We start from the raw sequence: 27,838 nt of genomic DNA on the forward strand, positions 1-27,838 counted from the left end.
TCCATTGATCTGAGCTGGACTTAACAATCTCTTGTGGCCAAGTAATACATAGCGGTCATTAAAAATCCTTTTTAAAACACATGCAGCCATCTTGCCAAGGGCAATTAGGGATAGGCAAGATATGTTGGTCAGGTCAGTGATGCCTACACCCCGTGAGACAATGAAACAATTCTTCCCAAGCCAAAAGTTACTTTCACGCATTTTACTACCTTGGCACTGAAAGCTTCCCAAATAAAACAACATTCACCAAATGGAAAGGGCCCCAGGAAAGTCACAGGGCAATCAATCTCCGGCATTTGCTTTTTGTGTCCTTGCTGTGGAGAAGTTTCTCACCCAGGATCAAGGCAATTTGCTCTATTTACCTTTGGTCTCCTTCGGCGGATTTCTGATGAAGGGCAAAGGATCGTCGTCAAGGACCACCGCGCACAGCGAACAAAAGAGCACCCCAAACACACTCGCGGCAATTCCTCTATGGTAGTCATGCTCAAGGAAGCCAACTGGACTGGAAACACAAAGAACATTATTGTCCACGTTAAAATGGAAAGCTGAAGGCAAAATCATGACCGAATGTGGTTTTGAGTTGCAGTGAAATATCCCAATCAATTATTTTGTTCCCGTTTTGACATTGATCAGTTCGTGAGGGAGAGAGGAAGAGAACGTTTGTTGATAGGGAGATGTAAGTCGGAGGGGGATATATGAGGGAGAGAGAATTATTATTGATCGATTCACAAATCATTCTTAATCCATTGCAACCACCTTGTCAGGAGGTTGGGAAATCACATTAATATGTCCTCATGGCTAATTTCTAGAATTTAAAAAAAAAATGGGCCTTTTAAAATGGCTCAAGTTATGTCTGTCTGTGACCCGGAACAGAAGGGACTATTTGGCAGTATCGAAGACATTTACATTTCGTTACCTCTGATGAGACCCTAACCCCCCCCCACCCACCTGTGATTGCAGGGTCAAATTCAAAGGGAACTACACAAAGGCCATTCACATTTCATCAGCCAGGCCTGGCAGTCTGGTGCCCATTAGTCTACTGGGACAAAGGGCCCCACAATCTCCCTGGTTGGGACGTTAACAATCTCAGGGACCCAAGGGCAGCACGGTGGCGCAGTGGTTAGCACTGCAGCCTCACGGCTCAGAGGTTCCCATGCTCGATCCCGGCTCTGGGTCACTGTCCGTGTGGAGTTTGCACATTCTTCCCCGTGTTTGCGTGGGTTTCGCCCCCCCACCACCCAAAAGATGTGCACAGGGTAGGTGGATTGGTGATAAGTGAGGGAAGAAATTAGGGCTGTTTAAATGAGCCCCCAAGTCTCCGTAACAACCTAGGCTTCATAAGAAGGTTGCCAAACAATAGCCTAACATTTAGCCACATGAGTGCAGGGAGTCCGAGTTAATGGCCGGGATTTTCCGCCCACACTCACCCACCCCGTGGGGGTTTTCCAGCAGTGGAGACACTCACCGCTTCTTCCCGTCCTGCCGAAGTCAATGGCTCCGGCCGCAGGGAGTGGCCTTCGGCCAGACCAGGCTATCCCGCCCGACATTTCAGGAGTGTGGCCCATCATCGGAAGGCCAGCTCCCTCTGCAGAGATACTGCCAGGCCTGGTGGCAGTTTCCAGCGTTTCCCCTTCTTTTGACAATAACGAGAGTTTTTCTCTTTCATGCACTCAGTTGAAAAGATTAACAATGGCTATTTCTCCCCGCAGGAGCTGGTCTCCGTACCCCTGTGCCTTGGGGGTTCTGCAGATTGGGAGCGTTGCAAACACTGCAGAATTTATGCTAAACAGCTGAGAAGAGAAGCTGGATACACTCCTGCTCATTGCTCTCTCCTCACCAATGTCAGTGCGGGATAAGTTCCGCACCGTAAACATTTATATTGTGGTCAGGTAGGTTGCAAAAAGTGCTCAGGTGCTTTTCAACCAACCTCTTGCCCTTCTGCAAAACAGGCCTGAACCCGCTCCGGATCGGCCTCCAGTGAGTCCCGTTTCCCTCCAGATCCAGCCTGGCACAACAGCCAAGTTCGATGCCACGGAACCCCTGCAATGCAGAAGGAGGCCATTCGGCCCATCAAGACTGCAACGGCCCTCCGAAAGGGCACCCCACCTGGGCCCACTCGCCCACCATATCCCCATAACGCCACGAAATCTGCACATCTTTGGGCACTAAGGGGCAATTTTAGCATGGCCAATCCACCTAACCTGCACATCTTTGGGGTGTGGGAGGAAACCGGAGCACCCGGAGGAAACCCACGCAGACACGGGGAGAAAGTGCAGACTCCGCACAGACAGTGACCCAGTGGGGAATCGAACCTTGGACCCTGGCGCTGTGAAGCCACAGTGCTAGCCACTTGTGCTACCGTGCTGCCCAGTCAACAGTCAAGAAAGCCCAACAATGTCTCTACTTCCTATGGCAGCTAAAGAAATTCGGCATGTCTGCATCGACTCTCACAAACTTCTACAGATGTGCCATAGAGCGCATCCTATCCGGCTGCATCACAGCTTGGTATGGCAACTGCTCGGCCCAAGATCGCAAGAAACTGCAGAGTGTGGTGAACTCAGCCCAACGTATCACACAAGCTTGCCACCCTCACATTGATTCTGCCTACACCTCCCGCTGCCTCAGGAAGGCAGACAGCATTATCAGAGACCCCTCCCACCCAGCCATTACCTTCTTCCAGACCCTTCCATCAGGCAGAAGGTATAGAAGTCTGAAAACTCGCACATCCAGACATAGGAACAGCTTCTTCCCTACAGCTACTAGACTCCTCAACGACTCCCCCTCGGACTGATCTGTTCCCTGTAAGAACACTATTCACGACGCCCTATGCTGCTCTTGTTTGGCCCTTGTTCCGCACTGTAACCAATCACTATTTGTTGATGTGCCATTTGTCAATGTACTCTGTTTTTTTTTTAATATAATTTTATTGGAATTTTTTACAGAAAATATAAAACATAACGACAAACAATGAAATGCAACAAAATAACCCATAATAACCGTACCACCCCCAGACCGTATCGACGCATGTATCCCATCCCCCACCCCCCAACCCCAATGAACAACAAAAGAACTTCAAAATAAATTTAAATTAAATAAACAAACATAGTCATCGTCCGCCCCCCCCCAACCTTTTCCCTCCCCTTCCCCCTTCCCCCTTCCCCCCCCTCCCCCCCCCCCCCCCGGGTTGCTGCTGCTACTGTCCCCGTACCCTATCGTTGAGCCAGAAAGTCGAGAAAAGGCTGCCACCGCCTAAAGAACCCTTGTACCGACCCTCTCAGGGCGAATTTGACCTTCTCTAGCTTAATGAAACCCGCCATGTCATTGATCCAGGTCTCCACGCTTGGGGGCCTCGCATCCTTCCATTGTAGCAAGATCCTTCGCCGGGCTACTAGGGACGCAAAGGCCAGCACACCGGCCTCTTTCGCCTCCTGCACTCCAGGCTCCACCCCAACCCCAAAAATCGCGAGTCCCCATCCTGGCTTGGTCAATGTACTCTGTTGATTATTCTTTTTGTCTATTATGTACGTATTGTGTATGTTCCCTTGGCCGCAGAAAAATACTTTTCACTGTATTTCGGTATAGGTGACAATAAATATCAATCAATCACTACTCTCCTCCACCTGGCTAAAGTTGTTCTCTTACTGAACAATTTCTCCTTTCCCTTGTCCCCCTTCCTGCTAATAAAAAGGTGCGGCTATGGGTACCCCACCCAGTTATTCCTGTCTTTTTGCGGGGTAAATGGAACATTCCTTATTCCCATCCGACCCTCGTCCCCTCCCTCAACGCTTCTTCCGTTACATCGATGACTATTGGTGCCGATTCATGCTCTCCCTCTGGAACTGGAAACATTCATCAATTTTGCAGACTCCACACGGACAGGTCACCCAAGGCCGGAATCGAACCCGGGGCCCTGGCGGCCTGGAGGCAGCAGTGCTAACCACTGTGGCACCACGCCTCAGCTTTACAAACAGTAGGAACTCTTAATGAGGGTTTAGCTGGTGGGGATCACCGCAAGAATAATGTTACACATACAGAAAGTGGGGATTAACCTACTTTCTGCTTGGAAACCCGTCAGGTTTCAAATCCCACTTTAATGAGCATTCGCTGGCTGCCTCAGCGAGCGAGATCTGGGACATTTCAGGAAAGGGCAGAGGTCGAAGGAGAAGACAATCGATCGATTCAAACCTTTTTGCGCGAAGGAATAAGAATGAAAAACACCTCATCTCATAACACCCAATGCCTTAGGTGGGGGGGGGGGGGGGTTTGTACTTTTCCAACTTGTACTGGGCAGTGGAGCAGGTTTTACAAAGAAAACACTGCATTGGACAAGTGTCGAGTAACCCGATCCATTTCATGGCAGCAAAACCCAGCCTGAGAGTTGGAGTGAGGCACAGACAGATACAGTTGAATAAACATTACTAAGTACGTGCGACTTCAGTGCTCCCAGCGCACTTAACACAGTGACAGCTAACATCACGGCCTGACCCGAGGAAGCCCCGATTTTAGTTCATCCAGGGTTCAAATGCTGACCCCCCCCCCCCCCCCCCCCCCCCCCCCCCCCCCCCCGCCCCCCGCCCCCCGCCCCGAGAGCAGGCACTTAACTGCAACAGGCCAGGGGCTCCAGCGCAGCAACCTAGGCACAATCGTCTCCGCTTCACACTGAAGGACAGCAACACCAGAGCCAACAGCTGAAAGAGAAGGAGGGAGAATTCAGGGTGGGAGATATAGGAGGGATATCCGAGGTAGGCTCTTTACTCAAGAGAGTGGTTAGGGCGTGGAATGGACTGCCTGCTGTGATAGTGGAGTCGGACACTTTAGGAACTTTCAAGTGGTTATTGGATAGGCACATGGGAGCACACCAGAATGACAGGGAGTGGAATAGCTTGATCTGGATTTTGGACAAAGCTCGGCACAACATCGAGGGCCGAAGGGCTTGTTCTGTGCTGTACTGTTCTATATACTATGTAACTCACAAACAAGGTGCCCGGTAAAGCCTCCTCAAGCCCTTCGGCATTCTGGTGGCCGGAACAGACTGCAGGGCAGAGGAACCCGCTTCGCCTATTTAACCCCTTGAACCTTTTCCGCCATTCGACAAGAGCCAATCTGCAACCTAACACCATGTACCCCCGCCTCTACCCCCCCCCCCCCCCCCCCCCCCCCCCCCCCCCCCGTGCCTTTTAATAGCTTTGGTTAACCAAATATTTTTAACAGGCTTCGATTTAAAATTAACGATTGATCTGCTGGTGATTCCAAATTCCTGCCATCCTTTATATGAAAGGTGGGGGGGCCTAATTGCACTGGATCTGGCTCCACACTTTATGGTCTGTGGCTGAATTCATCGCCTGCAGAAAGAGGGAGGGTCCCAGGTTCGATTCCAGCGTGGGTCACTGTCTGTGCGGAGTCTGCACGTTCTCCCCGAGTCTGCGGGGTTTCCTCCGGGTGCTCCGGTTTCCTCCCACAGTCCAAAGATGTGCAGGTTAGGTGGATTGGCCATGATAAATTGCCCTTAGTGTTGGATGGGATTACTGGGTTATGGGGATAGGGTGGAGGTGTTAACCTTGGGTAGGGTGCTCTTTCCAAGAGCCGGTGCAGACTCGATGGGCCGAATGGCCTCCTTCTGCATTGTAAATTCTGTGAAAGTCCCACGATGAGATAAACTTGTGCGGCAGGGGGATACAAATCGTCCAGGACATCAGAGCGAATGGCCCTGGCTATTCATCAGAGATAGCGTCACAGTATCGTCTACGACTCACCGAGATCATTCGTGGGGCCTCGGTTTGACATCCCATTCAAGAGATGGCACCTGTGTCGGTGCGTCACTCCCATTGCGGCGCATGGGGGCAATGACGTTTGAAATCTCGCTACAAACGGTAAAACGGCAGAAACGGTCTCCCATCAATGGTGGAAGAAGTTGACCTTTTTCCCCCCACAATGCGTAAATTACTAAATATCTGGCTCACTTGAAGCTGCACCAATAAGTTGAGAATCACAGACATATGTCCCAACTCACAAATTTTATTTATTTATTTTTTAATTTAAAAAAAAAGTTTTTTCCAATTAAGGAGCAATTTAGTGTGGCCAATCCACCTAAGAAGCACATCTTTGGGTTGTGGGGGTGAAACCCACGCAGACACGGGGAGAATGTGCAAATTCCACACAGTCAGTGACCCAGAGCCGGGTTTCGAACCCGGGTCCTCAGCGCCGCAGTCCCAGTGCTATCCACTGCCAACTGACAAATTAAGAGCTGAATCGAATAAAAGCACAGTAGACTCACAGTAAACTCACGAGTGGTTTAGCTCACTCGGCTAAATCGCTGGCTTTTACAGCAGACCAAGCAGGCCAGCAGCACGGTTCGATTCCCGTACCAGCCTCCCCGGACAGGCGCCGGAATGTGGCGACTAGGGGCTTTTCACAGTAACTTCATTGAAGCCTACTCGTGACAATAAGCGATTTTCATTTCATTTCAACTCACCGATACACCTGCTGCGCAGAGATGATACAAATCACCTGGGATGGAGGAGTTACAGGATGTTACACTGCGGAACAAAGCAAAACATAAAGTTAAGGAAGCGCGTATTTGAGGAAACAGAAATTGAAGTTAACATTAGAATTAAAATGAACGACGTACTCTTCGGGAGTGGAGGTGGGCTCCATACGATCATCTATGTACCAGTCAGAATAATCCAGAAAGTCAGGTTCGTGAATGTCCAAAGAATAATTTCTGGGATCCATTCTTTGCCCTGTTTCACACTTGGGTCAACAGGCAGTGCAATATCGCTCTGATCCTTCGACTGTTGTCTTTCAGTGTGGGTGCCTCCCCGCTCCAAGTGCCTTCCTCTGGAGATCTGGATTAATGACCCGAGCTGCAAACTGCACAAACTTGCTTCGATGAATGGATCTCTCTCTCTCTCCTTCTCTTCAAGTTGCGTTTAACACTTCTGCCACCAACTTCAAACAGGGTCACACTGGGAAACACACACACACAGTTAAATAGTCTATCAGCTTCAACATCCAAGGATTTAGAGCTGCAGAAATAAAAGTTTCTTTCATACAAGCAAACACACTCACTGACACACTCACAAACAAACACGCACAGACACAAACACACACTCAGAATCATAGAATTTACAATGCAGAAGGAGGCCATTTGGCCCATCGAGTCTGCACCGCCCCTTACAAAGAGCACCCTACTCAAGCCCACGTCTCTACCCTATCCCTGTAACCCAGTCACCCCACTTAACCTTTTTGGACACTAGAGGGCCAATTTAGCATGGCCAATCCATCTAACCTGCACATCTTTGGGGTGTGGGAGGAAACCGGAGCACCCGGAGGAAACCCATGCAGACACGGGGAGGATGTGCAGACTCCGCACAGACAGTGACCCAGCAGGGAATCGAACCTGGGACCCTGGAGCTGTGAAGCAATTGTGCTATCCACAATGCTACCGTGTTGCCTCACAGTACTTGCACTCACAAACACCCATTCACAAACACAGACACACACACACACACTCACAGACACACACATACACACATAAACAAGCACACTCACAGACATACTTACAAACAAATGTAGACACAAATATTCACACTCACAGGCACACACACACACACTCACAAACAAACAAACTGACTGGCGCACACACACTCACAAACAAACAAACTCACTGGCACACACACACTCACAGGCGCACACACACTCACACAAACTCACAGGCACACACACACTCACAGGCACACACACACACTCACAAACAAACAAACTGACTGGCGCACACACACTCACAAACAAACAAACTCACTGGCACACACACACTCACAGGCGCACACACACTCACACAAACTCACAGGCACACACACACTCACACAAACTCACAGGCACACACACACTCACAAACAAACTGACTGGCACACTCACAGGCACACACACTCACAAAGAAACAAACTGACTGGCACACACACACTCAGGCACACACACACTCACAAACAAACAAACTGACTGGCACACGCACACTCACAGGCACACTCACACTCACAGGCACACACACACTCACAGGCACACACACACTCACAGGCACACACACACTCACACACACACTCACAGGCACACACACACTCACAAACAAACAAACTGACTGGCACACACTCACAGGCACACACACTCACAGGCGCACACACTCACACAAACTCACAGGCACACACACACTCACAAACAAACTGACTGGCACACACACACTCACAGGCACACACACACTCACAGACACACACACACTCACAGACACACACTCACTCACAAACTCACAGGCACACACACACTCACAAACAAACAAACTGACTGGCACACACACACACTCACAAACAAACTGACTGGCACACACACTCACAGGCACACACACACACTCACAAACAAACAAACTGACTGGCACACACACACTCACAGGCACACACACACTCACAGGGGCACACACACTCAAACAAACAAACTGACTGGCACACACACACTCACAGGCACACACACACTCACAGGCACACACACACTCACAGGCACACACACTCACAAACAAACAAACTGACTGGCACACACACACTCACAGACACACAGACACACACAGACACAAACATAAACAAGCACACTCACAGACATACTTACAAACAAATGTAGACACAAATATTCACACTCTCAGACACACACACACAAACAAACAAACTCACTGGCACAGAAACACGCACTATACACTCAAACCAACACACACATAACTTCACAAATGGTGACGAATGCACAGGCCACTGAACACCAGACTAAAATCAACATAAAAGTAAAATAAAAAGAGAGGAAACGTTCATTTACAAAGCGTCTTCGCGTCTCTGTTTGGGTAGAAGCAGTCAGTCCGAGGTGGGCTCAGAACTTTGGTTAAGACCATCTTGAAAAGATGCCCCTTTTGTTCAATGTAGCCTCTTGTTTCTGGGGTCTTGCTGTGCAATGACTGGTGGCCACATTTCTTACATCGTAAGAAGCTTCGCTGCAAATTAGCTGCAGAGAACTTGGGGATATCCAGAGCTCATGAAAAGGCTCTCTATAAATGCAAATTCCCTCTTTTTTTTTCTGTCGGCACTTCACGAACATTGCAAACTTTTCCGTAAGGATGTGGGGGGTGGGGGAATGTCAAAGATGGATGCATCAAGCTTTTGCACAATGCAGGTGCAGACACAGCAGTATAACTCCGCTCCGCTAACACCCATGAACGCAGCCACTGACTGGTGCTCATAAAAATCGTGTAGAAAACGAGGAAGTCTTTTGATCTGAATGAATGGGAGAATGAGAGAGGACTGGATAAACAAAAACGGCTTTCTATGTGAAGGGTGGATTGGCACAGTCAGACCAGAACACAGACAACTATAACACAGAGTGGGATAAAAGAGTTTGAAACAAAGGGAGAGGGGAACAGGGCATTGAGGATTGCTGGCCTCCTCACTTGGTCGAACACGAAACTAATTGGCCTGTTTAACAAGATATGTTGCGAGTACCGATTTCCATTTACTTAACCAATTAAGTAAAAGACTGACAATTGCCCATTGCAGGAAATACAATTCGCCCCACTTCCTCCTACGTTACATGGACGCTGGAGCAGACGAACCGGCCATTCGGCCCAAACATCCGGTTGTAGCATTTACCCCCCCCCCCCCCCCCCCCCGTACGAGCCACCTTCAGGCCCATCAGCCCATCTTTCCATTTCTCGCTGCTGCATGTGCTGCCCCCGGGGTTCCTGCGCACACAGCTCGTGGCTGGCGTTACGGTGCAGCGCTCGGAGTCCCGCACGGTTGGTGGCGGGCGGCACAGTGGTTAGCACTGTTGCTTCTTCACAGCGCCAGCGTCCCGGCTTGGGTCACTGTCTGCGCGGAGTCTGCACGTTCTCCCCGCGTCTGCGTGGGTTTCCTCCGGGTGCTCCGGTTTCCTCCCACATGTCCCGAAAGACGTGCTTGTCAGGTGAATTGAACATTCTGAATTCTCCCTCTGTGTACCCGAACAGGCGCCGGAGTGTGGCGACTAGGGGCTTTTCACAGTAACTTCATTGCAGTGTTAATGTAAGCTGACTTGTGACAATAAAGATTATTATTACGTCCTTCAGATGAAAAATTATGTAGAGTCTGCTCTCTCGGGCAATAAAAAAGACCCCACCCTTTTGAAGAAAGCTAAAAAAAAAAATCAACAGCTCCAGAAAACAGATAAACTCGTAGTTGTCACCATTTGTGAAATACTTCATTGAGTTTAAAACGCTTTAGGACATCCTGGGCTTGCAAAAGGCACTTCATGCACGGCACAGTCTTGATGGGCTGAATGGCCTCATTCAGCTGTAAAGCACCATGACTCTATGTACAAATGCAAATCTTTGAGGCCAGGCATCACCACCTTTTTAAAAAGATTCTGGCTCCTCTGAAGGACCTTGGAACAATAAACACTTTGTCACCAGAGACAAATGGTGCAACTTTAAGAGGACATTCTGCAGATTCTTGTGTCAATATTTGTGTTTGACTCCAATTACACCCCCTCACTGAAAAGAAGTCAAGCTGGGCTACCAGCTGCTTCATTCTCCCCCATTCTCCCCCCTCTCCCCCCTCTCCCCCCCCCCCCCACCCCCCCCCCCCCCTCCCGTGGAGACAGATTGATCAGCGTTTGCTCCATTAGGTTGCGGTTGACCCTCCTGCAAAGACAGGCTGTGTCTTCCCTCTTGAAATGCAAATGATGGGTACGATCTACTGGCCGCGCTGTGCCCGAAAGGCTGCGTGGCACAGCCTTGACCCTTCCGGGATCTACCCGGCTCGCCACACCTCGCAAGATCTACCGTGACCTTGCCAGACGTCGCGATGTGAATCCCGCCCATTGTAAAGGGGGGGGTGGGTGACTTTTTAAGCAAACCTTTTTTTAAATAAATAAATTTAAAGTACCCAATTCATTTTTTCCAATTAAGGGGCAATTTAAAAAGTGTTCAATCCACCTATCCTCCACATCTTTGGGTTGTGGGGGCGAAACCCACGCAGACACGGGTAGAATGTGCAAACTCCACACGGACAGGGAGCTGGGGTTCGAACCTGGGACCTCAGCGCCGTGAGGCAACAGCGAACCTTTTAGCAAATCTGCATACTAGACTGTAATAGGCACTCCCACGCTCTCACCAAGACAGGGGATGTAACACTTGGGAGATCTTGGGCGAGCGCCGTTCAAAGAACAAAGAAAATTACAGCACAGGAACAGGCCCTTCGGCCCTCCCAGCCTGCGCCGATCCAGATTCTTTATCTAAACCTGTCTCCTATTTTCCAAGGTCTACTTCCTTCTGTTCCCACCCATTCATATACCTGTCTAGATGCTTCTTAAATTATGCTATCGTGCCCGCCTCTACCACCTCCGCTGGTAAAGCGTTCCAGGCACCCACCACCCTCTGCGTAAAAAACTTTCCACGCACATCTCCCTTAAACTTTCCCCCTCTCACCATGAAATCGTGACCCCTTGTAACTGACACCCCCACTCTTGGGAAAAGCTTGTTGCTATCCACCCTGTCCATACCTCTCATAATTTTGTAGACCTCAATCAGGTCCCCCCTCAACCTCTGTCTTTCCAACGAAAACAATCCTAATCTACTCAACCTTTCTTCATAGCTAGCACCCGCCATACCAGGACTGGCCTCCACAAATGGGGATCAGATGGAACGGCACTTGTGGGGGTCCCACAGGGGACTGGAGCCCCCCCCCCCCTCGGTGTTCACCCTCTGGGCAGGGTGGCACCCTGGCACTGCCAAGGTGCCCAGGTGGCTTTGGCAGGGGCAGTGCCAGGGTGGCGGAATGCTGCACTCAAGGCTTCCGGCGAGCAGAGTCCCTCAGTGCAGAAAAGAAGACAAAGTACGGTCTCTTTGGCACGTTCCTTGCCAAGTCCCTATATCTATCCGAATGGGCGTTCAATAGTGTGGCGATTCCTGGTGCTCCGCGTACCAGGAAACACCCGGCTCAACGCTCACGCCACGGGTCTCCGTCTCCATTCGGGTAGATCGCGTCCAATAAATACGGTGCAGAACCCTTTTTGTGAAATTGTTAAAAACCCAGGAGGGATTATGATGCCCGGGATGTTTTCGTTGTTGCAATCTCTGACGATCAAAGGGGCCGAGTGTTATTTTTCTAAAGTGCATAACCTTTACAATTAGCACAAAAAAGGAACACTTGCTGTTCTGCCACATCGGCTATGACTAATGGGCTAACCATGCAGAACGGGACTGGTCAGTAAGTGAGTGTTGCCGGCAAGATCATAGGCCCACTGTGGAGCCTGCAGATACTCTTAAAAGAATCTCCGCAGACAGTTGTTTTCACTTGCACCAATTTGCTCTCACCGGCTTTCGTCTGGATTCAGTTCCACACAGTTTGTACCGAACCTGATTTCGAACAAATGCCCCTCACCCACATTATTTCTCCCTAATGCTTAATCTGGAGAAAGGCGGTGTGGTGGCGCTGGGGTAGCACCCCTACACTTTCGACCAGACGCTGAGAGTGCCAGTCCCATGTCAGGGCCGGTGGCCACGGGAGGAGCTCAGTTTAACGGGCTGGGGGTCCTTCCAACACCTCCTCACTCCTCCTTGAAGGGGAAACAAGTGATTGTGAAGCTATGCGGAGCAGCTAGTCACCCGCACCCCCAACTCAGCACAGCCCAAAGATTAAACTTGGGGACCATTGGTTTGGACGGCGTAGCGTGACGTCTGGAGCAGTGTTGCCCACTAATTTAATTTAACAATCTCTATTGTCACAAGTAGGCTTACATTAACACTGCAATGAGGTTACTGTGAAAATCCCCTAGTCGCCACATTCAGGCGCCTGTTCGGGTACACAGAGGGAGAATTCAGAATGTCCAATTCACCTGACAAGCACGTCTTTCGGGACTTGTGGGGGGGAAACCGGAGCTCCCGGAGGAAACCCACGCAGACACTGGGAGAATGTGCAAACTCCGCACAGTGACACAGGCCAGGAATCAAACCTGGGAACCTGGCGCAGCAAATCAACAGTGCTAACCACTGTGCTACTGCACCGCCCCCAACAGAGCGTAGGAACCTGAGTCGGCCTTTAACCCTCAAGAACGTCTTTCGGCAACGTGTGAAATCCTGGCTGACATGTGCCCTAACTCCATGGGCAGGATTCTCCGCCTCCCCGGGACGTAATTTCCGGCGGTGAAGGTCCCTTGCCATTGGCTCCGACGGGATCTTCCGGACCCGCTGAAGTGTACGCCGATTTGTGCGGATTGTCAGCCCCACCGCCAGGTAACACCTCCCCGCTGGGGGTAGTGGGAGGGCGGAGCGGGATTGGAAATTCCTGCCGGCGGTCAGGAGCTGGAATCCCGTCTCGCTTACCCAGCTTTGCCCCATATTGCTTCGTATCTCTGGTTAACAAACAAACATCAGTCTCAGCTTTAGCGTTAACTAATCGAACATTGACAGCTATTTTGGGAAGAGAGTTCTGATCTACAAACACCCTCTCTGTCAGTGGTGGGAAACCAGAGCCCCGGGGGGTGGGGCCACATGCGGCCCATCTGGGTTCTGAGTGCGGCCCGCGGATCGTCCGGGTAGATTGTTTCCTGCCGGTACAACTGAAATGACTCTCACATACAGCGAGGGCGAGTGAAGTGAGACGCAGCGAGGGCGAGTGAAGCGAGACGCGTGCTGATTGCCCACAACACTGACTGTGAGAGCCGTGCGCTCCCTCTGTGTCCAAAGTGTACATATTCATTTTGTTTTCTCCCACTTGAAGTTGATGGCAGTTCTATTAATATGTAAATGATTAAGCATTTTCTGTAAATCGTTATGAAATATTCAGCATGTATTAAATGGATTTAATCTTGTCCGTGGGGGGTCATGATTAGTGAACAAGCCCCAATTTCAGTCTTGTGGCCCACTGCGGGTCACTCACGTTGGCTCACCCACTGGCCCAGGTTGGCCGTCACTGGGCGATATGAAGGAGCCTTACCCCAATTCCATTCCTGAAAGGTCCAAATCTAACTTTTAAACATTGCCCTCTGGTACACTCCCCAACCAGTGGAAATACTTTCTCTCTATCTACCTTAGTTGTTCCGCCTGTCAGCTTAGAAACGTCAAGGGCAGCACGGTGGCCTAGTGGTTAGCACAACCGCCTCACGGCGCTGAGGTCCCAGGTTCGATCCCGGCTCTGGGTCACTGTCCGTGTGGAGTTTGCACATTCTCCCCGTGTCTGCGTGGGTTTCGCCCCCACAACCCAAAAATGTGCAGAGTAGGTGGATTGGCCACGCTAAATTGCCCCTTAATTGGAAAAAATAATTGGCTAATCTAAATTTATAAAAAAAAAAGCTTAGAAACGTCAATCAAATTGCCCCTTGACCTTTGAAATTCCGTAGAATACAACCATAAGACAGAGGAGCAGAATTAGACCATTCAGCCCATCGTGTCTGCTCCGCCATTCAATTATGTTTCTCATCCCCATTCTCCTGCCTTCTCCCCATAACCCCTAATCCCCTTATTAATCAAGAACCTGATCCCCTTATTAATCAAGAACCTATCTATCTCTGTCTTAAAGACACTCAGTGATTTGGCCTCCACGGACATCTGTGGCAAAGAGTTCCACACATTCACCACCCTCTGGCTGAAGAAATTCCTCCTCATCTCTGTTTTAAACGATCGTCCCTTCAGTCTGAGGCTGTGCCCTCTGGTTCTAGTTTCTCCTACGAGTGGAAACATCCTCTCCAAGTCCACTCTATCCAGGCCTCTCAGTATCCTGTAAGTTTCAATAAGATCCTCCCTCATCCTTCTAAACTCCAACGAGTACAGACCCAGAGTCCTCAACCGTTCCTCATACGACAAGCTCTTCATTCCAAGGATCATTCTTGTAAACCTCCTCTGGACCCTTTCCAAGGCCAGCACATCCTTCTTTAGATACGGGCCCCAAAATTGCTCACAATACTCCAAATGGGGTCTGACCAGAGCCTTATACAGCCTCAGCAGTACATCCCTGCTTTTGTATTCTAGTTTGCGAACACTGATTTTGTGTAATTGCTGACTGGTTACGGGAGTAGCTACAGTTTTAGCCACATGAAATTTTAGTAAAAACCGCCTTTAATGCTCAAGATACAGGGTAGGTTCCCAGGTTCCATCCCGGCTCTGGGTCACTGTCCGTGTGGAGTTTGCACATTCTCCCCGTGTCTGCGTGGGTTTCACCCCCACAACCCAAAGATGTGCAGGGTAGGTGGATTGACCACACTAAATTGCCCCTTATTTGGAAAATAACATAATTGGGTACTCTAAATTTAAAAAAAAAAGATCCAGGGTAGGTGTATTTCACATGCGGATATTGTGTTAAATACTTACCCGACCCCCCCCTCCCATTCAGCGAGGAATAAATGAGTTCCAGGACACAGCAAAGGCTCACAAGCTCTGCTTTCCATCATAGCAGTTTACAAGCAAGCACACCAAAAGGTTAAAGTTCATATGCTGTGTGAATAAGATCAGACGCTCAACTTCAGTCCGTTGCTCATTTTCTATTTACTGATGGGTTAGCCACATCTGGTTTGCCCATTAGCCACATGTGGCTAATGTCTTTCACAACACTCCTCATTCCAGGGATCGTTCTGGTGAACCTCCTCTCGACCCACCTTGATTTATGCTGTTGCTTATCTGCTCACTCGATCTCCAGCCTCAGCCCAGTCTACCGCTCTCACTAGATTGTGGTGTGGGGAGCACGCGGCCCACTATACAGGTGCGGGGCAGCAGAAATTTAAAAGTAATTTTTAAAGCAAAACAATGTTTATTCTATGAACTCAGTTAACCTTTTTTAAAACATAGTGAACATCTTAGCAGCCGTCAATTCAAATACAGCCCCCTAAGAATACAACACTCTACGTAATCCTTAAACTTTCCTTTTAACATGCATAAGATAAAAAATAATTTTTACAGACGCACATCAGGTTTAAATTCTTAAATTCTCTACTGCAAGCAGTTATCACTCTGAATTCATCAAATGATCTGGAGATAGTCTTTAGATGGCAGAGAGATTAAAATGACACCTTCTTTGGCTGGTGGCAGCTCCAACACTAAAACCAAACCAAAGACACACCCAAGCTTTTTCTCAAAGAGAAACGACAAAGCAGAGCCAGAGCTCGGCTCCACCCACACTCTGACATCACTGCAGCCACTTGAGCAGACAAACATTTCTTAAAGTGACATTTCCATGACAAGGAGAGAGAGGGCCCGTCCGTTGAGGAACCCGCTCAGCAAATGCTCTTAAAGTTTCAAACTGTGGCTGGGCCGCCAATACGAACCAGCCATCCCTCCGCAGGGCAGCCTGTAGCCTCAGCAGGGAACTCAAGGCCCGCTCCAGGTGGCCGAAGGCCTGCTCCAGGCGGCTGAAGGGTTTTCCAGGCAGCTGAAGGGCTGCTCCAGGCAGCTGAAGGCCGGCTCCAGGCGGCTGAAGGTTTCTCCAGGCAGCTGAAGGCCGGCTCCAGGCGGCTGAAGGCCGGCTCCAGGCGGCTGAAGGCCGGCTCCAGGCGGCTGAAGGGTTTTCCAGGCAGCTGAAGGGCTGCTCCAGGTGGCTGAAGGGCCGCTCCAGGCAGCTGAAGGGTTCTCCAGGCAGCTGAAGGGCCGCTCCAGGCGGCTGAAGGCCGGCTCCAGGCGGCTGAAGGCCCGCTCCAGGCGGCTGAAGGGTTCTCCAGGCGGCTGAAGGCCGGCTCCAGGCAGCTGAAGGGCTGCTCCAGGCGGCTGAAGGGCTGCTCCAGGCGGCTGAAGGCCGGCTCCAGGCGGCTGAAGGCCCACTCCAGGCGGCTGAAGGGTTCTCCAGGCGGCTGAAGGCCGGCTCCAGGCAGCTGAAGGGCCGCTCCAGGCAGCTGAAGGGCTGCTCCAGGCGGCTGAAGGGCCGCTCCAGGCGGCTGAAGGGCCGCTCCAGGCGGCTGAAGGGCCGCTCCAGGCGGCTGAAGGCCGGCTCCAGGCGGCTGAAGGGTTCTCCAGGCAGCTGAAGGCCCGCTCCAGGCGGCTGAAGGGCTGCTCCAGGCGGCTGAAGGCCCACTCCAGGCAGCTGAAGGCCGGCTCCAGGCGGCTGAAGGCTTCTCCAGGCAGCTGACGGCTTCTCCAGGCAGCTGAAGGCCGGCTCCAGGCAGCTGAAGGGCCGCTCCAGGCAGCTGAAGGCCGGCTCCAGGCGGCTGAAGGGCTGCTCCAGGCAGCTGAAGGCCGGCTCCAGGCAGCTGAAGGCCGGCTCCAGGCAGCTGAAGGCCGGCTCCAGGCAGCTGAAGGCCGGCTCCAGGCGGCTGAAGGGGTGCTCCAGGCGGCTGAAGGGTTCGCCAGGCAGCCAAAGGCCTTCTCCAGGTGGATGAAGACCTGCTCCTGGCAGCTGGCCTTGTTCCTTACACCTCAGCGGGGGCACAGAGGCCGACTGGAAAATTCCAGTGTGCCTTTTGTCACGGCTCCTTGGCACTTTGGGCCAGGTAATCCTATCGACTCTGAAGCTGCCTCAGGCCCAGGGTTGAATGGAGCAAACAAACTGGCCACTCCGGCAAAAGGTTTCTGTGCCCGCATACCTCCACACTCTCCCCCCAATGCTGTAATACGATGAAAGTGCTGCAATGTTTAACACAAGGCCCTGCCTGCTCAATGGCAACTGAAGTTGCCAGAGCACTATGAGGAAGAGTAAGGATTACTCCCAGGTGACAACACTACTACCCCAAAACCAAATAAATTACCTCTGGAATTTCTTCCCCAACCACATTTTTCTCTTTTCCTGGAGCCCCTTATGTTCTTCCTCTGACCAATCTTTTGGTCACCTGTCCTAATATCACTCAGTGGTTCAGTGGAGAGTATTGTCGGGAAAAGCAAAGAGATCAAAGAAAGTGAAGACCAACACATCCTCCCCTTTTTTGTTTGGAATTTGACGGTTTTCAAACATCCAAAGATGTTTCCCTATAATAAAACACACACACATACATGAACATACACAGGTACATGCACACGTACACACACACAGCTTTGTGCACATGCGCATACATTTTTTTTTTTTCATTTTTTAAAATAAATTTAGATTACCCAATTATTTTTTCTATTAAGGGGCAATTTTAGCGTGGCCAATCCACCTACTCTGCATATTTTTGGGTTGTGGGGGCGAAACCTACGCAGACACGGGGAGAATTTGCAAACTCCACACGGACAGTGACCCAGAGCCGGGATCGAACCTGGGACCTCAGCGCCGTGAGGCGGTTGTGCTAACCACTAGGCCACTGTGCTGCCCTCACATGCGCATACATATGCATGCAGGTACACACATTCAGGAACTGACAGGTGCACTAGCACAGATACACACATGCAGATGTGTACATACATGCACAGACACATACATGTGCAGGTACATACACATGCAAGCAGTTACGCAGAGACACACACACACACACACACACACACACAAACACATGGACACACACTGTAGGGGCTGGTTTATCACAGTGGGCTAAACAGCTGGCTTGTAAGGCCAGCAGCGCAGGTTCAATTCCCGTACCAGCCTCCCCGAACAGGCGCCGGAATGTCGCGACTAAGGGCTTTTCATAGTAACTTCATTGAAGCCTACTTGTGACAATGAGCAATTATTATTATTACACAGGGACAGGCAGATACACACAAACACATGCAGAAACACATGTGCAGATACGCACATGCGTAGGTACACACACTCATGCAGTTATACGCCTAGTTGGACAGTGGGTAGGACTATTGCTTCACAGCGCCAGGGACCCAATTTTGATTCCCGGCTTGGGTCACTGTCTATGCGGAGTCTGCACGTTCCCCTCATGTTTGCGTGGTTTTCCTCCGGGTGCTCCGGTTTCTGCCAAGTCCTGAAAGACGTGCTGTTAGGTGAATTAGACATTCTGAATTCTCCCTCAGTGTACCCGGAGTGTGGTGACTAGGGTCTTTTCACAGTAACTTCATTGCAGTGTTAATGTCAGCCGACATGTGACACTAATAAAAATTATCATAGATACACATGCACAGGTATACACGTGTGCAGATATACACACACACACACGCAGATACATACATATAATAAAAAGCTTTTAAAATATAAATTTAGAGTACTCAATTATTTTTTTCCAATTAAGGGGCAATTTAGCGTGGCCAATCCACCTAGCCTGCACATCTTTGGGTTGTGGGGGTGAAACCCACGCAAACACGGGGAGAATGTACAAACTCCACACGGACAGTGACCCAGAGCTGGGATTCGAAATTGGGACCTCAACGCCATGAGGCAGCAATGCTAACCACTGTGCCACCGACCTGCCCTGGATATGTACACAGTTATACACAAGCACAGATACACACACACACACAGACACACACACACACACACACAGTCACGTGCACATACACACTTGCAGATACGCAGTTATTTATGTAACCTGACCATGACCCGGAGGAAATCTACACAGTCACGGGCAGAACATGCAGACTGTGGTGAACTCAGCCCAACACAACACACAAGCTTGCCATTCTCCCATTGATTCTGTCTACACCTCCCGCTGCCTCAGGAAGGCAAGCAGCATTGTCAGAGACCCCTCCCACCCAGGCTTTGCCCTCTTCCAGACCCTTCCATCAGGCAGAAGGTACAGAAGTCTGAAGACCCGCACGTCCATAGGAACAGCTTCTTCCCCACAGCTGCCAGACTCCTCAACGACTCCCTCGGACTGATCTGTTCCCTGTAAGAACACTATTCACAACATCCTATGCTGCTCTTCGCACTGTAACCAATCACTATTTGTTGATGTACCATTGTCAATGTACTCTGTCGATTATTCGTTTTGTCTACTTTGTACGTACTGTGTACGTTCCCTTAGCCGCAGAAAAATACTTTTCATTGCACTTCGGTACATGTGACAATAAATATAAATCAATCCATTTTTGCCGACAATTCTGACTGAACTTCAAAATGATTAATCTTATGTGAAGCATTTGAGAGACATCTGAGATTAGACAAAGCACTATTTAAAAAGTAAGGACACTTAATTCAAATATTTGGATGGATTTCTCTGTGTATTTATTCCACATCCACAATGATAATAACATCTCTCTCCCTTGGTTGTAAGAGCCCCAGAATTAAGTGAGTTAGCCGTCCCAATCTATCATTTGGTTGGCACCGTATAAATACCCATAATCTGGTCGCGACAACTTGTATTTATTCAACAACTCTCTTGTCCCAAAGCAATTCATTGCAGAATAACCGGACAGTTGGACACTCATTCACATGAGCGGCAAGCAAACATGTGGTCACAGAGAGAGGCTTTAAGGAATATGTGAAAAGGAAGAGAGAGATGTAGAGAGATTTAGGGAGAGAACTCCAGAGCTTAGGGTCTAGCCTGCTGAAGGCACTGCTGCCAAAGTTGGAGCGATGGAACTTGGGGATGTGAGGCAGCAGTGCTAACCCACTGTGCCACCGTGCTGCCCCTGGGTACAGTTAATACATAATCACCGGAGGCTAAAGTTACTATATAAAACTGTTTTTATTGTTCAACAAACGTATCGAGGACAGTCTCCGTGTTTCAAATCGTAAAATGTTTCTTCAATCAGAATTTTTTGAAAAACAGATTTAAGATTAATCATCAGATCTTCGCAAGTTGAAAAAAAATGTTTCTGCACTAAATTAGATTTCCCAGATGTTTGACTTCAAGTTGTGCAATAGTCCAAAAAATATTTTTACTGCGGAGTCAAAATGTAAGCATTGAGAGGCCGATCAAGAATCATGTTTCAACAATGAACAGAATTTAAAATGCTTAAGTCATACCTTTTTTTATTTGAGAAAAGCAAATTACTGCAGATGCTGGAATCTGAAACGAAAAGTAAAATGCTGGAAAATCTCAGCAAGTCTGGCAGCATCTGTAGGGAGAGAAAAGAGCGAACGTTTCGAGTCCGATGACTCTTTGTCAATGCTAAAGAAAGGAACCTGAATTTCTATAGCGCCTTCCGCAACCCCAGGCTGTCTCAAAGTGCTTTTCAGCCATCGAGGTACCTTGTGGAGCAGTGTTTTGCAAACCTTTTTTCCCCCCGGGGACTCACTTTTACCAACCGGCCGATCTTCGCGACCCACCATTTTCGCTTATCTTTAAGCTGACAGTGACCCAGAGCTGGGATTCGAAATTGGGACCTCAACGCCCTTTGGTTCTCACGATCTCACTTGCTTTGTCATTCAATGTCACATTTATTCCTGCTGGGGATTTAAATTCTCGCTGTATCCTTTGAAAACATATCAAGAGATTTGTCCTCAAAACTGGCTATGCTTTGTCTAGAAATGCCTTTTGAGGTTTTTTCACTTTCGTTTGTCAGTACTTCCCTGCATATAACACACATGGGCTTTGCATCCTGATTTGCAATGGGAAAATTAACAATGCCATACCTCAAGAAATCACCACCCTCCTCGTTGTTGGAGGGGGCGCTGTCGGTGATGGGGCTGGAAGCGGGGGGAGGGGGAAGTCACCCCGGCGACCTATGGGAGGATTTTGGAGGAGGATATGGCGTCTCTGGAGGGCGTTAAGGCCAAGTGGGAGGAGGAGTCGGGGATGGCGCTGGAGGACGGGTTGTGGTGTGAGGTGCTGCGGAGGGCAAATTCCTCAACCTCATGTGGAAGGCTGGGGTCGATACAGATAAAAGGTGGTATATGGAGCGCACCTGGCGAAGTGGAGGATGAGCCGGTTGTTTGAAGACGTGCAGGATACTTGTGAACGATGTGGCAAGTGCTCGGCCAATCAAGCGCATATGTTCTGGCCTGACCCTATGAGGGAGCAATTTTGGAGGTTGTTCTCCAGCGCCATGTCGGCAATCCTGCACGTGGATTTGGAGCTCAGCCCCATTGGAGCCATATTTGTGGTGTTTGACTTGCCGGAGCTGTGGACGGGCGCACGGGCAGATGTTTTATCCTTTGCCTCGCTGATCGCGCACAGGCGGGTCATGTTGGGGTGGAGTTCAGTTACTCCACCCTGTGCCTCGGTGTGGCTGGGGCATCTAAATATCTGGAAAAGGCAACATTTGCTTTGAGGGGGGCAAGTGAGGGGTTCCACATGACATGGGGTTTGTTTGTGCTACATTTCCAAGGAGCTGGTTACCATCAGCTGTTAAGGGGGGAGGAGGGAGCGAAGTGGGAAGTTTGGTTGAGGTTACTGGGGGGAGGGTTGGGGGGCTTTTGTTGTTTGTTCTTTGCTCTATTAGGTGTTTAAAATGTTAAAATATCAAAAACGTGCATTAAAATATTTTCAAAAAACTCAAGAAATCATCTTTCTCATGTTTTGATCCCGATTTTGGTTTATTCTTAATTGTTTGTTCACCAGAGGCCCTGGAGCTCTGGATACAGCTCACACCAGCACTGCTTTGTCCTGACATGGACTCTCTTGTGCAGCCCACACCGGCACTGCTTTGGCCCGCTGTGCACTCTCCTGAGCAGCTCACACCAGCACTGCTTTGGCCCGCTGTGCACTCTCCTGAGCAGCTCACACCAGCACTGCTTTGGCCCGCTGGGGACTCTCCTGAGCAGCTCACACCAGCACTGCTTTGTCCCGCTGGGGACTCTCCTGAGCAGCCCACACCAGCACTGCTTTGCCCTGTTGTGGACTCTCCTGTGAAGCACTCTCCAGCACTGCTTTGCCCTGTTGTGGACTCTCCTGTGAAGCACTCTCCAGCACTGCTTTGCCCTGTTGTGGACTCTCCTGTGAAGCACTCTCCAGCACTGCTTTGCCCAGTTGTGGACTCTCCTGTGAAGCACTCTCCAGCACTGCTTTGCCCTGTTGTGGACTCTCCTGTGAAGCACTCTCCAGCACTGCTTTGCCCTGTTGTGGACTCTCCTGTGAAGCTCTCTCCAGCAGATTCAGTTGCGAGATCCTGGCCTGTGTGTGTCTCTGGCCCTCTCTTCCTTATTACGAAATAATCCATCTTCAGTTCTTCACACAGTCCTGTTGCTTGCTTGCTGGCAGCTGCAAAATGGAGGAATCTCTGCTCCGTGATTTCAAGCTCAAACCTATGTTTGAGGGCGCGTGACATCAGTGTACGTCCTGGGTGCGTGACCTGCTCTCTGCCACTGCTTCTGGTGGGAAGACTCCAGCGTTCGCATTTAAAGGCCGGTTGTGGCTGTTGGCCGCTTCTCCTGCGATTGGGAACGCCGTGACCGATCACTCCGCGACCTGCTTGGCACTCGCCCACGGGTCGCGCCCCTGAGTTTAAAAAATCCGGTTGTGGATTGTAGTCACTGTTGCAATGTAGCAAATGCAGCAGCCAATTATCACACAGCATGATCCCAAACTCAACAAGGAGATGTTTAGCTCACCAGGCTAAATCGCTGGCTTTTAAAGCAGACCAAGCAGGCCAGCAGCACGGTTCGATTCCCGTACCAGCCTCCCCGAACAGGCACCGGAATATGGCGACTAGGGGCTTTTCACAGTAACTTCATTGAAGCCTACTCCTGACAATAAGCGATTTTCATTTCATTTCATCTGTTTTTTGGGCTTTGAGGCATAACCATCAGACAGGACACCAGGAAGAACTCCCTGAGCTTTATCTTTGAAATAGTGCTGCGGGATCCTTTGCGTCCCACCTTGAGTAAGCAGATGGGGCCTCAGTCTAGCCCCTCACTCGAAAGATATCGCCTGCGACAGTCCTGCACTCCCTCAGTGCTGCATTGGGCATGCCCGCCTAGATTTTGTGGTCAAGGCTCTAGTGTGGGATATGAAACCACAACCTTCTAACTCTGAGAAGGGAGTTCTGCCTAAACACCAATTTAGAACATAGAAGAACATAGAAGTACAGCACAGAACAGGCCCTTCATGTTGTGCCGAGCCATGATCACCCTACTCAAACCCACCCTATACATAGAACATAGAACATACTTAAACCCACATAACCCGTATACCCGTAACCCAACAATCCCCCCATTAACCTTACACTACGGGCAATTTAGCATGGCCAATCCACCTAACCCGCACATCTTTGGACTGTGGGAGGAAACCGGAGCACCCGGAGGAAACCCACGCACACACAGGGAGGACATGCCGACTCCACACAGACAGTGACCCAGCCAGGAATCGAACCTGGGACTCTGGAGCTGTGAAGCATTTATGCTAACCACCATGCTACCCTGCTGCCCCATATTTTAGTTGATAAATTGTTGTCTAGAAACCTGGGAGTCCCAAGCACCCTTCTCATGGTGTGCAGTATAACTGCACCCAAAAATCAAACTTGACTTTAGGTTTGTCAAGCACAGCCATTAGTCAATTAATAACTACATTTCAAACTTTGGCAAAAGTATTTATTTTTGAAAATGTCCCATGATAAATATTGCAGGGTACAAAATAGAAGATCGATGGACTGATGCCAGAGTGATAGTACAAGCAAATAACACACGCGACTCTGAAGCACTGTGCGCTACCTCCGCGTTATAAAAGACACAGAAACACTGGAGAAAGTAGAGAAAAAGATTACCTGAGCTCAGAGGTTACAGCAATCCGGAAATGTTGAGCAATCTCTTTTTCATTTGGGGTGACCAAATAGTCAATCATAAATTCTGCAGAGGTCCAACAGAGAAGATGTTTCGGATCATGGGGAAAGTATAAACTAGGGGCCACAAATAGTCATTAATAAATATAGTAAGGAATTCAGGAGGGCCTGTCAATAGAAATTGCTCCCACACGGAATAGTTGAAGCAACGAGCACAGACACAATCAGCGGGAAGTTGGATAGACACACTAGGGGGGAAGATCCTGGTCATTGGCTAGATGAATGAATGAAGTAGGGCGGAATGTGGCGCGTAAATTGTGCAGACACGATGGGCCGAATGGCCTCATGCTGTGCTATAAATCTCTCAGACTCTATGAAGATGACTGTAGGGCTGATTGGCTGTCATTGCTCTCCATACATGTGAGGATTGTCAGTCAAATGCAGGAGCCCAGAGGAGATTGCACCATACAAAGAGTCATAGAGATCGACAGCACAGAAAAGGCCCTTCAGCCCATCGCATCTGCGCTGGTCAAAAGCAACCTCCTAAGTACTCTAGTCCCATTTTCCAGCACTTGGCCAATAGCCTTGTACGCCTAGGCACCGCAAGTGCACATCTCAATACTCCTTAATAATCTTTATTATTGGCGTAGTACATAGAACATACAGTGCAGAAGGAGGCCATTCGACCCATCGAGTCTGCACCAACCCACTTAAGCCCTCACTTCCACCCTATCTCCATAACCCAATAACCCCTCCAAACCATTTTGGTCACTAAGGGCAATTTATCATGGCTAATCCAGCTAACCTTCACGTCTTTGGACTGTGGGAGGAAACCGGAGCACCCGGAGGAAACCCACACACACACACACGGGGAGAACGTGCAGACTCCGCACAGACAGAGACCCAGTGGGGAATCGAACCTGGGACTCTGGCGCTGTGAAGCCACAGTGCTATCCACTTGTGCTACCGCGCTGCCCGTAGCTCAGTGGGCTAGCCAGCTAGTTTGTAATGCAAAACGCCAGCAGCGCAGGTTCCATTCCTGTACCAGCTTACCCAAACAGGTGTTGGAATGTGGCAACTAGGGGCTTTTCACAGTAACTTCATACTTGTGACAATAAAAGCCAGAGGAAACCCATGCAGGCACGGGGAGAACGTGCAGACTCCACACAGACAGTGACCCAAGCCGGGAATCGAACCTGGGACCCTGGCGCTGTAAAGCAGCGATGCTAACCACTGTGCTACCATGTCGCCCACTTGCTGCCTTAAATGTTACACCCAGTGAGGGGCTGCACGGTGGCACAGTGGCTAGCACTGCTGCCTCACACCGCCAAGGACCAGGGTTTGATTCCGGCCCTGGGTCACTGTCCGTGTGGAGTTTGCACATTCTCCCCATGTCTGCGTGGATCCCCCACAACCCAAAGATGTGCAGGGTCGGTGGATTGGCCAGGCTAAATTGCCTCTGAATTGGGGAAAAAATGATACCAAGTGAAGATTTTAAAAAGTGTGCAGTAAATTGCACCAAACACAACCCCCCCCCCCCACCAACAACAGACAGGCTCCGAGTCAGGGCACAGCTCCCAGTCTGTTTACCAACAACACACATTCCCTTTAAAATCCCAGTTTACACCTTAAGGACACCTTAGCGGTTTGCTTTACTGTCCCCCCTCTGGCAGGGAGGGAGGACAAGAAAAATTCAATCCTTGTGGGCACTGAAATCCCAGCTCCTTCCAAATTATCCTTAGTCCAGCCTCCCAACTCCCACAACCCAAAGGGCCGCCACTAAAAACTTCCAGAAAGTTGTCCCCGCTACTAAAAACTTCCAGAAAGTTACTAAAAACTTCCAGAAAGTTGTCCCCGCTACTAAAAACTTCCAGAAAGTTGTCCCCGCTACTAAAAACTTTCAGAAAGTTGTCCCCGCTACTAAAAACTTTCAGAAAGTTGTCCCCGCTACTAAAAACTTTCAGAAAGTACAGTCTCCGCTACTAAAAACTTTCAGAAAGTTGTCCCCGCTACTAAAAACTTTCAGAAAATACAGTCCCGCTACTAAAAACTTTTAGAAAGTTGTCCCCGCTACTAAAAACTTTCAGAAAGTTGTCCCCGCTACTAAAAACTTTCAGAAAGTTGTCCCCGCTACTAAAAACTTTCAGAAAGTAGTCTCCGCTACTAAAAACTTTATTCGGACTTGGGCAGCTAAACTGTGAGCCCTGAGAAGCAGATTTATTTGTTTATTTATTGATAGGAAAACCCGTGGGTGAGATACGGAGGTCAACAAGTTCCAAAACAAAGTATGAACTTAATGAGGAAACAAAAGTTTGTCCACTTTATATGTTTATAAACACACCCACACACAAAACCTTATTCTGGTGTTGTGGCCAGAATGAGCAGATCTGGCTCACACAAACCCACGAATGAGACACTGCAAACTATTAACTGCATCTTTATTTAATTAGCAATGTTAATGAAGTGTGTTGTTTTACCTGTTCCCTCTCAATCTTGCTCCTTTGGGATCCGGCGAGGGAAGAGCGATGTCTGCTGTCGCCGAGTCAGCTCTGCAGGGTTTGAAAGACAAAGTTCAGCCACTCTTTCGTTACATAACTGGCCCGCAGGAGGAGGAGGGTCCTTTAAGTGGATGTGTTAGATCGCCCAGGTACAGAGGCTGCATGCAGGGTTTGCTCACTGACATGAGGCAGTCTGCCTTGTAAAATCCTCAGTACACAATGTGTGTGTGGTGGGGGTGGGTAAGACAAACATTCTTACCCCGCCCGCCAACTCTATTTTTGTAATAAACAATTTCAACCGACTACTATCATTTGCTCCTGATTTGAGAGAAAAGCTACAAGCTAGTTTTACCTGTGACCTTGTTCTTCATGTTAAAAATAAACTACAGGTGGTCCATGCCCCTTTGTTAATCTCCCTCTCTCACCACACACACACACACACACACACAGTTAAATGAAAAGAACTGATTTTCTTTTTTTTTAAAAAGTTGGATGGAACATTAGCTCCACCTTCCCTTCAACACTGTTGTTCCCAGTTAAACACTTCAGCAGCATTTGTGAGTTAAAAGCTTGCAGACTTTGTTGGCCACAGCCCGGCTTCGATAACGTGGCATTCTGGCTGGCTGCTCCCTTTTTACTCTCCAAACCTCTGAAATGGAAATGGCTTATTGTCACGAGTAGGCTTCAGTGAAGTTACTGTGAAAAGCCCCTAGTCGCCACATTCTGGCACCTGTCCGGGGAGGCTGGTGCGGGAATCGAACCGTGCTGCTGGCCTGCTTGGTCTGCTTTAAAAGCCAGCGATTTAGCCGAGAGAGCTAAACCAGCTAAACCAACCTCTCTGCCG

The 27,838-nt window shown here is 49.5% G+C and overlaps 1 protein-coding gene across 4 annotated transcripts in view; it reads right to left on the reverse strand.

Moving 5' to 3' along the window:
• stra6 (signaling receptor and transporter of retinol STRA6) overlaps nt 1-27,412 on the reverse strand; it is a 69,760-nt gene extending 42,348 nt beyond the window's left edge. Inside the window, exons 1-7 of one of the 4 annotated variants that reach the window (XM_038784194.1) lie at nt 27,347-27,412; nt 26,974-27,045; nt 24,482-24,563; nt 6,629-6,965; nt 6,473-6,536; nt 4,603-4,688; nt 363-502 (exon numbers count right to left, since the gene is read on the reverse strand). In XM_038784194.1, coding sequence (XP_038640122.1) covers nt 363-502; nt 4,603-4,688; nt 6,473-6,536; nt 6,629-6,732 — 394 coding nt within the window. In that variant the 5' untranslated portion in view covers nt 6,733-6,965; nt 24,482-24,563; nt 26,974-27,045; nt 27,347-27,412. Of the gene's footprint in view, nt 1-362; nt 503-4,602; nt 4,689-6,472; nt 6,537-6,628; nt 6,966-24,481; nt 24,564-26,973; nt 27,206-27,346 lie in introns of those variants that run through there. The other 3 variants (XM_038784196.1, XM_038784193.1, XM_038784195.1) reach the window with 3 other exon arrangements.
• Between the last annotated feature and the right edge of the window lie 426 nt (nt 27,413-27,838).

Source organism: Scyliorhinus canicula, chromosome 24, assembly GCF_902713615.1.
Source record: "Scyliorhinus canicula chromosome 24, sScyCan1.1, whole genome shotgun sequence".
Lineage (NCBI taxonomy): Eukaryota > Metazoa > Chordata > Chondrichthyes > Carcharhiniformes > Scyliorhinidae > Scyliorhinus > Scyliorhinus canicula.